Here is an 11647-nt window from a genome sequence, read left to right on the forward strand (position 1 = left end):
TTTTCATCGCTGCTACATTTTGTACATTGTGAATTAACTAGACACTGTAAGAAGTTTTTTTGTTAGAACATCAGTTGACGTGACCCCAAATGGGATGTCCTCAGATCTTTGTTCAGCGATAGCCAGAACTAAGATCTGATTTTAATGAGATTGTGGCACACCGAAACAAACACCATGTGTCTTGCTGATACATCGAAACCAACATTCTGTGTCTTGCTGAAACAAACATTCCGTATTTCACTGAACATCTAAACAAACATTCCGTATTTCACTGAACATCTAAACAAACACCATGTGTCTTGCTTATACATCGAAACCAACATTCTGTGTCTTGCTGAAACAAACATTCCGTATTTCACTGAACATCTAAACAAACATTCCGTGTCTTGCTGATACCTCGAGACCAACATTCTGTGTCTTGCTGAAACAAACATTCCGTATTTCACTGAACATCTAAACAAACACCATGTGTCTTGTTGATACATCGAAACCAACATTCTGTGTCTTGCTGAAACAAACATTCCGTATTTCACTGAACATCTAAACAAACACCATGTGTCTTGCTGATACATCGAAACCAACATTCTGTGTCTTGCTGAAACAAACATTCCGTATTTCACTGAACATCTAAACAAACATTCCGTATTTCACTGAACATCTAAACAAACACCATGTGTCTTGCTGATACATCGAAACCAACATTCTGTGTCTTGCTGAAACAAACATTCCGTATTTCACTGAACATCTAAACAAACATTCCGTGTCTTGCTGATACCTCGAGACCAACATTCTGTGTCTTGCTGAAACAAACATTCCGTATTTCACTGAACATTTAAACAAACACCATGTGTCTTGTTGATACATCGAAACCAACATTCTGTGTCTTGCTGAAACAAACATTCCGTATTTCACTGAACATCTAAACAAACACCATGTGTCTTGTTGATACATCGAAACCAACATTCTGTGTCTTGCTGAAACAAACATTCCGTATTTCACTGAACATCTAAACAAACATTCCGTATTTCACTGAACATCTAAACAAACACCATGTGTCTTGCTGATACATCGAAACCAACATTCTGTGTCTTGCTGAAACAAACATTCCGTATTTCACTGAACATCTAAACAAACATTCCGTGTCTTGCTGATACATCGAGACCAACATTCTGTGTCTTGCTGAAACAAACATTCCGTATTTCACTGAACATCTAAACAAACACCATGTGTCTTGTTGATACATCGAAACCAACATTCTGTGTCTTGCTGAAACAAACATTCCGTATTTCACTGAACATCTAAACAAACACCATGTGTCTTGCTGATACATCGAAACCAACATTCTGTGTCTAGCTGAAACAAACATTCCGTATTTCACTGAACATCTAAACAAACACCATGCGTCTTGCTGATACATCGAAACCAACATTCTGTGTCTAGCTGAAACAAACATTCCGTATTTCACTGAACATCTAAACAAACACCATGTGTCTTGTTGATACATCGAAACCAACATTCTGTGTCTTGCTGAAACAAACATTCCGTATTTCACTGGCACATCTAAACAAACACTATGTGTCTTGTTGATGCATCGAGACCAACATTCTGTGTCTTGCTGAAACAAACATTCCGTATTTCACTGAACATCTAAACAAACACCATGTGTCTTGCTGATACATCGAAACCAACATTCTGTGTCTAGCTGAAACAAACATTCCGCATTTCACTGAACATCTAAACAAACACCATGTGTCTTGCTGATACATCGAAACCAACATTCTGTGTCTAGCTGAAACCCACATTCCGTATTTCACTGAACATCTAAACAAACACCATGTGTCTTGCTGATACATCGAAACCAACATTCTGTGTCTTGCTGATACATCGAAACCAACATTCTGTGTCTTGCTGAAACAAACATTCCGTATGTCACTGAACATCTAAACAAACACCATGTGTCTTGCTGATACATCGAAACCAACATTCTGTGTCTAGCTGAAACAAACATTCCGTATTTCACTGAACATCTAAACAAACACCATGTGTCTTGCTGATACATCGAAACCAACATTCTGTGTCTAGCTGAAACAAACATTCCGTATTTCACTGAACATCTAAACAAACACCATGTGTCTTGCTGATACATCGAAACCAACATTCTGTGTCTAGCTGAAACAAACATTCCGTATTTCACTGAACATCTAAACAAACACCATGTGTCTTGCTGATACATCGAAACCAACATTCTGTGTCTAGCTGAAACAAACATTCCGTATTTCACTGAACATCTAAACAAACACCATGTGTCTTGCTGATACATCGAAACCAACATTCTGTGTCTAGCTGAAACAAGCATTCCGTATTTCACTGAACATCTAAACAAACACCATGTGTCTTGTTGATACATCGAAACCAACATTCTGTGTCTAGCTGAAACAAACATTCCGTATTTCACTGAACATCTAAACAAACACCATGTGTCTTGCTGATACATCGAAACCAACATTCTGTGTCTTGCTGAAACAAACATTCCGTATTTCACTGAACATCTAAACAAACACCATGTGTCTTGCTGATACATCGAAACCAACATTCTGTGTCTTGCTGAAACAAACATTCCGTATTTCACTGAACATCTAAACAAACATTCCGTGTCTTGCTGATACATCGAAACCAACATTCTGTGTCTTGCTGAAACAAACATTCCGTATTTCACTGAACATCTAAACAAACACCATGTGTCTTGCTGATACATCGAGACCAACATTCCGTGTCTTGCTGATACATCGAAACCAACATTCTGTGTCTAGCTGAAACAAACATTCCGAAAAAGTAGCTTTCCTTTCAGGTAGTTCTTTAAATAATATATATGCCTGGAAAAATAGCACCACTCGTTTTTAATATTTTCCTATACTCCGAACGCCCATGTGTCTCTGGAAAGAGCTACGAACGACATTGGTGATATTTGATGAGGTCTAAGATACCATCGACATCTCCATGTGCCTCAAATGGTTGTACGGGCTGGGTCCTATCACATGATGCGAAGAGGCAGAGACTTGCCATGACAGATCAATAACATGGAAGAATTAGGTGGTCCTTAACGACTTTGGTGTTGTGTAGTTGGCGGTGCTTCATTATTTTAGAGGTGTATGTTTGAACATCATTTAAATAAAGAGACCATACCACATGTATTTATACGACAATAAATTGGTCCAAAGTGCAGCAATTCGTTGTGTACTCTTCCGACCCTTCGCCGGATCATATCACGTGACACAGAAGCAGAGGAAGCAATGGAAAGGGTAGCAAATACCTATTGCCTCGGAACAATTCCAAAACATGTTATTAGATAATTGAAGTTGGTTTCTGTATTACAATACGAGTACAAGATGGGTCAAGACGAGAGTTCTACTCACTTATGTCATCACTGATCACACCTACAAGTCCAGATAGATGCCACCCACGCAACATGGTGTCTTTGTTCTTTGCGACTGCATCAAAGGCCGACACGAGCCAGCGCGCATGTCTTGTTTTAGCGGAAGTACTCTACTCAGCTCTTAGAAGCGGGGCTATTTGGTGTGTGATTGGATTAATGTAAGGTTGGATTAAGGTGAGGATTCTCCTGTAAACCTAACAGAGGACGTTTTGTTTAGATATATATCCACAGTGACTGATGCTTGAGAGAAGGGGGTGTTGCATTCATATTGAGTCGCATTTTGGGCTAGGAACCAGCGGTCGCATTCTTCTGGCGACGCATTAATTTCCCGATTTACAGTATATGACTGTTGAAAACAATTGCGTTTCTTCCCAAGAAAAAACAACAGGATCTGATTATTTTAAATGGCTATTTTACATGCCATGACAGTTCAACTAGAATACTATGGAAGGAAACTTCTTTTGAGAAGTGTAGTTGGCGGAGCTTGATTACCATCCTGGTGTATGTTTGAACATCAGTTGAAAACACAGACCATACCACATTTATTCATATGGCAATACATTGAACGCACCAATTAGTGTTCTACTGTTCTGGCCTTTGGTCGTGCAGGGACCCGCTGCAGCTGGTCATGTGTTCGAATCCCATATTTTCAATGATTATGATCCGTGGTCTGTAAACACCATATAAGTGCTCGAAAGGTTTGTCAAAGTGTCAAACGTCCAAAGTTTTAAACACAACTCATTTCTCCTCTTGCAGTATATATACTTTATTGGCTAAATTACTAAAACTGTCAAATTACATATCAGCCAATACCAAACAACCAAATGTATGGTGAGGTATAACATATCTGGAATGAATAAAATGTTGTTTAAGAATTCTCTTTGGTTACATAGTCTCTTAAAGTATCTTAGAAAGGAGTCCAGTGAATATCTTAATTTTCAGAAACTGAAGAAATCTAGATTTGTCAAACAGTTGTAATCTTGCTTGGGAGTTATCGGAGATTTGTCCCCCATCATGTATGAGAGACTAACCACTACTTTCTCCGGGGGTGGTCGGGTAGCCTAGTGGTTAAAGCGTTCGCTCGTCACGCCACAGTCCCGGGTTCGATTCCCGACATGGGCACAATGTGTGATGCCCATTTCTGGTCTCCCCCGCCGTGATATTGCTGGAATATTGCTAAAAGCGGCGTAAAACCATACTCACTCACTATTTTCTCCGTGCCTCTTCTGCAATTTCTCCAATACATTTTGTATGTTTCATGTCATCAGGTTTTCATGTATTTCGAATCTCGGATGTGTCAATGGACAACCAGATCGATCGAGATAATCCTTTCCAATGTCAGAGCAATCCCGTTGGTGGCAATTCTAGATCGATCGAGAATATCCTTTCCTTTGTCAGACCATTCCTATTAGTGGCAGTACACGCGTAATTTCCCTGGTCCGCCCGATTGAAGTTGTCAAGTCTGTACGATGTCCAGTGTACCATACCTTGGCTTACTTCCTCGACTGGAGCCACGACACGTCCATTTTCGGTGTTACGCATGACAACTGACTCAATTTCCCGCCCCACAGCATTACATTCGAAGGAACAGCTAGCGTTCTCACGGCACCTTGTGTTTTCTCCTCTTCCATACATCTCACCAATGGTAAAGAAACCAATGAAATTCGATGGGAATATGTTCGGGTGACCCTCTTGGTGGATGTAGAATCCATCAGTGATAAAGATATTGGGGGATTCGGGTCTGGTATCAAAATAAACAGCTTCATGAACAAAGACTACACCTTCCTGTGACATCAGATTTACAGTAGCGGAGGCTTCGGTATAGCCGTTGCCTTGAGTTGTATTGACAAATGAAACAAAACGACGAACATTAGGGTCGTAATTGGATGTCATTTCTAGCACTGGCGTCATACGGTAGTTATCAATACCTAAGAAGACCCAGCTCAAGTCCCGTTCTACATTAATGTTATAATCGTCCCCATGGGCGAACTGTGCTACGATGTCCAGAGGCTCGCCGGGAGTGTAAGAAAAATCTTGACCCAAGGGAAATCGAATCTCGTTTCCTTGTACTGTTTGGTGCCCTGTCACCCCTTCGAATAGAATCATGAAGCTCGTCATTGCATCGTTAGTGTACAGATCCGCGCTCGCTCTTGGAATCTCAATATTGGACGTTAGCACCGACCATCCCTCTCCACCACTGAACCGTTCTGTTATATCGTAGACATCAGCGTCTACAACAAACATGTCTGAATAAAGCATGCCGAATGTATACCCTCAAATCATTCAACCGAACGCTGTTCTTACATAACATAAACATTTTTCAGTATGTCATTTTTGGAATTTTGGAAGAAATAGGTACCTGTTGGTGTGGAATTGTAAATTCGGGTTTACCTGTTTTATTGGGTACAGATCTAATAAAAATAATAAATATTCGTTAATGTAAAGCCTCCTTCAGGCACCAAACCCCCCACAGCCGACTAACAACTCCCTCTCGACAGAAGTACTTCTGAGTGTAATCTTACCTAGTACACTTCCAAGCAAGCCTCCATTATGCGCGACCTCCCAGGAACTGTTTGCTTGGATCGAGTTCCTGTATTGGACGGAGTACTTGAATGATCCCTCCTCCTGTTCAGCTGAGATACTGAGCACCCGCAGCCGGCCCGGGTCGGTGGGATTACCCTGAAAACACAGGTACCATAGTATGTGTTCCAGGGGATGAGAGAGTTTGTGTTAACGCCACGTTCAGCACTACTCCATCAATTTCAACGCGAGAAACATATAGCAACGTTTTTACTGATAGTTGAAACATAACGAACCGTTATAACAAATTGTTGAAACATAAAGAAGTGTTATAACAGATAGTTGAAACATATAGAAAGGTTATAACAGATAATTGAAACATAGAACTGTTATAACAGATAGCTGAAACATAAACGGTTATAACAGATAGTTGAAACATATAGAACTGTTATAACAGATTGTTGGAACATAAAGAAACTGTTATAACAGGTAGTTCAAACATATAGAACTGTTATAACGTATAGTTGAAGCATAAAGAACCGTTATATCAGATAGCTGAAACATATAGAACTGTTATAACGTATAGTTGAAGCATAAAGAACCGTTATAACCGATTGGTGAAACATAAAGAAGTCTTATAACAGATAGCTGAAACATATAGAACTGTTATTAGGGATATTTGTAACATACAGAACTGTTATAAGGGATAGTTGAAACATATAGAACTGTTATAACAGATAACTGAAACATATAGAACCGTCATAACAGATAGCTGAAACATAGAACCCTTATAACAGAAAGCTGAAACATAGACCGGTTATAACAGATAGTTGAAACATAGAACGGTTATAACAGATTGTTGGAACATGTAGAACCGTTATAACAGCCAACTAAAACATATAGAACTGTTATAATGTATAGTTGAAACATAAAGAACCGTTATAACAGATAGCTGAAATATATAGAACTGTTACAACGTATAGTTGAAACATAAAGAACCGTTATAACAGATAGCTGAAACAAATAGAACTGTTTTAACGGATATTTGAAACATATAGAACCGTTACAACAGATAGTTGAAACATATTGTACTGTTATAACAGATAGTTGAAACATAAAGAAAGGTTATAACAGATTTCTCCTTTTCCCCGTGACGAGATTGATCATTAATCTCCTTTCCCTCGTCACGAGATTTCTTATGTATCTCCTTTATCCCGTCACGAGATTTATTATAAATCTCCTTTTCCCCGTCACGAGATTTATTATATACTTTTTGTGTAGTTGTCTACCTACTTCCATTGAAATATAGATGAAGACCTCCAATGTGTGAAGATCCGGGCTAGAATAGGTCTACAGCAAACCATTCTTTCCGTAAATTGCTTGTCGTAAGATGCGACTAACGGGTACGGGTGGTCAGGCTTGCTGACTTGGTTGATGCATGTCATCGTATTCCGATTGCGTGAATCGATGCTCATGATGTCAATCACTAGATTGGTTCAGACTCGATTATTTACAGACCGCCGTCATATAGCTTGAATATTGCTGAGTGCGGCGTTAAACAACAAACAGATTTAGTCTTCGGGATTGTAAGTTGTCAGCCAAAACGTTCGCCCATTTGACACTGTGTAAGAAGATTTTAGTCAGAAAATCAGTTGAATACATGAAAAGTCGCAATAGAGCTGGTACTGACATTAAGTGGCTGACAGAGATGAAACACTATACCTACTTTACAGAGGGCTGTGGTGAGTACGGCGCACACTAGGTGGACGATCATTGTGACTGCCATGTCGCGTCTCCAGTGCAGTCTGTGCACTGCCCTTTAGACATTAGGTTATATACCGCTGATCGGAGCATGCGTGATTGCTTCCTGTCATTATGATTATATCCTAACTACAGATAATAGTAATAATGAGATATGTTTTTTATCCTAAACACAAGTTAAACACATCCCTTGTCCCATAATTTAGACATGTTAAGGTCTTAACATGTTAAGGGTTGTGTTTAACAGCTGGACGTGTTTAGAGTCTAAATGTGTATACCCACCTTGAAATCCATTGTAGGTAATTTAAAAAGGGTTGCTTTCTATGTTTTTATTAGCTTTTAATGGGGATACAGAAGTGAGTGTGTGGGGGTGGGTGGGGATGGTTAAAGCTATTTTAGCAGTATAAATGGATTAATTTGGGGTGAGTGGGTAGTGGTAATCATGATTCATTGTCAGCTTCCTAGCTGTATAAGAGAAAACGCCATACAGCAACACATTCATGAACACACAGGTTGTTTAACCTCGGCGGGATGGGAACCTGCAGTCTCCTGATTCATTGTCTTTCACGTCACCACCTGTGCTGTGGAGACCATTGTCGTCACAAGTGTCAATTTTGCAAGTCATATAAACCGTGTTTGGTTAAGTTGCACATTATTATGTAAATATTGTGCGTTGTAAGCCCCGGTGTTATATTGTGTTATACTGTGAATCGGATTTGCACATCTAATTTCAATATAAATCAAACATCTTATCTGTATTTGACTTATTAATTAATGATTGCACTTTATTGAAACATGTTTATATTCGAAACATGTTTTCGCATGTTTTAAGATGAAATATGTTTAAACGTGTTCAAATTATTCTAAACATGTTTAAAATATTAACATGTTTAAAAATCTAACGATAGTTTAACGTGTTTAAATTCTGCACATGTTTAGATTATGGGAATTATGCCCATATGGTATTTAGGCTGTGAGACGATAGCTCATTTCATGTGTTTAGCCCTAAATGCATTGAGATAGAACACACCAAATATGTATTCCGTTTAGGATTTAAACACATTCCTAATCATGTTTACAGCTGAACATGTCTGTCTGTGTTGACATCCTAAACACATTTTGTACAGTGTATCTAAAGTAGTTTGTCAACTTTTTCCGGTTTTTCTGCCCTTTATTTTTGTTTCTATTTGATAGCAGTTTTTGATATAAAAAAACCACTAGTAATTGTCATACTGTCACCAAGGTCATCAGAACGTGTAGATTAAACTCAAGAGGTCCTAACTTCATGTTTGAGTCCATGTTCAGTGTAAGAAGAAACGGCTAAAATATTTTCAATTAAATAATAACAATAATTAAATTCAAAGAAAATATACAATTTTTATAACATAATGTCAGTTTTATCATTCATTTATACATAATGTACAACATGTCAGCGACAGCATGTCAAATTACTAAAGGCCCCTTTGAATATGTATTAAATGCTCACTGAAAATGCTTTGACTGTGTCTAAGAGGCTGTATATAAGTCAAAACTATGGACCTTCGTTAGTGAACTATTATATTAAAAGGCCTGTTATTTAATGCTGCTGCCCCATGTTTGACTTATTATATTGCCCGTTTTTGTGACTGTAACCCTAAAACTGTGTGTTTAAATATAAGATGTGGATTATTCAATGGTCTTGTATGTCACTGATTTCACAATTTGGTCCTGCATGAACCGAGTTTGGGGTTAACTTTTGCTTTCACCTTGGAAATCGCCCCGTAAAGCATCCTGAACGGATGTTTTCAATTTGGTTTTGGTGCCGACTAATGATACTACTAGGATCATGGTGCGCACAAGGGACGCAACTCTGCACAGCGAATTGCCTCAAGATGTACAAAGCATGAATGTGTTGATGGGTTTGTTCATTCCATGACATACATTCCAGCAAAATAATGACACTAAAAGGAATTATTGGATAACCGACGTAGGAACTCATTCTGTGCCATTCCAATACCCTTTGTGTAGGAATGGGGTTGTTGAGTATCTCCATTGGCATTTATGTACTTCTTCACTTCAGCTTTTCAAAAGGTCTCCTGATTGTTGGCATATGTACATAGACATTACTTTTTAACTTTGTCACAGCGCCAGTGAGCAACTGTCGATGGATATTAGGCGCTTAACAAATCAATTATTATTATTTTTTTTTATTTTTTTTTATATTATTATTATTATTATTATTATTATTATTATTATTATTATTATTACGAAACTAAGAAACTGCCATTGGCGGCCAGTGTTCTATGCCTTGCAGCAACGTTCATATTATTCAATAAAGTAATTGTGTAGAATCGAAACAATTTAATGACCATTAAGTTAACCATCCTCTTCAAAAAGCTTCACGCCGACGTCACCACTTTTAAACCGAAAGGGTGAGTGAGTTTGATCTTACGCCGCTTTTAGCAATATTCCAGTCATATCACGGCGAAGGACACCAGAAATGGGCTTCACACATTGTACCAATGTTGGGAATCAAACCCGGGTCTTCGACGTGTCGTCGAAAGCTTTAAAACCACTAGGCTACCCGACCGCCCCTGAAACCTCAAGATCCTCAGTTGGAGCCCCTGGAGATCCGGCGCTGAATAGGTCCACTGTACGTCTTTGTTTGCCGTTAACTGGCGACGTATTTGGACTCTGTGGTCAGGTTCTGTGACTTAGCTGATTGTGTGTCATGGCGATTCTGCTGTCACTGTTTTTTTCTGGCCCAGACTCCACTATGTGCATGCCGTCGTGACATAACTGGAATATTGCTGGCTTGGCAGATGACATCACATTACTACCTCAAACGATACATGAGTACATATTCGAAGTTGAGACCAAACCCGTGAGAATGTTCAGTTTTAGAATGGAAAGAAACACATTGCATATTCACAGGTACAAACATTTGGAAATATTTGGTACAAGTTCAGAACAAAATCCGCAAGGATGTTTCATTTTAAACCCAACTTGATAAAAATGTGCATAAGTACTGTGTAAATGGTCGTGACAGAACAAAATGTGAAATGTGAACATGACAGACAATTTATGGGACACTTACAACTGTTTACAACTAGCTATTTATCTTTCTTTTGTATATCCTCGTCAGCCAAAACACACTGACGTGAACAACGATCTCATATTCTAATCATGAGGACTAAAAGGTGCACTTAAACACTTGGTACTTCTCCATATTATAGTACTATTTTGAAGCTGTTTTGTAGTCGGAGAAATCAAATATTTAGTTGTATTGTGCCGAAATATGAAAATGAAAAGTAAAAAAATCAGATGTCAGTAGTATAATTATTAATATGCACGTACAGTTCTGTTTTGGTATTAAATCGTTACAGCATGAAATAGCAAATGTTTAGGAAATCTATAAAACCTCAGTCAACTGTACACCCTATGTATAAAAACTCACCGTGCTACTACACGCCAGGAAAGAAGTTTCCAAATAAACCAGCCATTTCTGGAAACAGTAGCCAGTATTCACATTCTGGCGAAACATTTGTTTTTATTCACAAAGCGACAAACTCTTGAAAAAAACAACTGAAATCAATGTAATAAAAAATAGCAAACTGTTTCTTCGCATCATATGATATGACTCAGTATTTACAACCATCTGCAGGAGCGAACAGTCCCCTTGCGCCATCGGTTCAGCGATGACCTGTGGTATTTTAGACATTTATTATCAAAATGCGATCAGTGTCATATGTAGATGTGGCATGCACGACTTTAAAGTTTGAAATTCGCATTCTATTTTAACTTTCGTGGATGGATCCGCTGAATGTCAGTTGATGAAATGGCCGGATATAACGTCGAGTTGTAAGTCCATACACCCTAAAGCCATACAGTTTCAACACGAACAAAGGTGAAATTCAACCGAAGCATGAGAATTTTATCAATGAGTTACAATCA

General features: G+C 38.6%; 1 protein-coding gene across 1 annotated transcript; it reads right to left on the reverse strand.

Moving 5' to 3' along the window:
• Positions 1-4183: 4183 nt before the first annotated feature.
• LOC124129265 lies at positions 4184-7799 on the reverse strand. Its single transcript, XM_048396927.1, has 3 exons — positions 7680-7799; positions 5956-6112; positions 4184-5664 (listed from the first exon to the last, which is right to left on the reverse strand). The coding sequence occupies exons 1-3, from the start codon at positions 7737-7739 to the stop codon at positions 4772-4774; spliced, it is 1110 nt and encodes a 369-aa protein (XP_048252884.1). The 5' UTR covers positions 7740-7799; the 3' UTR covers positions 4184-4771.
• Between the last annotated feature and the right edge of the window lie 3848 nt (positions 7800-11647).

This window comes from Haliotis rufescens, unplaced genomic scaffold, assembly GCF_023055435.1.
Source record: "Haliotis rufescens isolate VD_foot unplaced genomic scaffold, xgHalRufe1.0.p SCAF_16, whole genome shotgun sequence".
Lineage (NCBI taxonomy): Eukaryota > Metazoa > Mollusca > Gastropoda > Lepetellida > Haliotidae > Haliotis > Haliotis rufescens.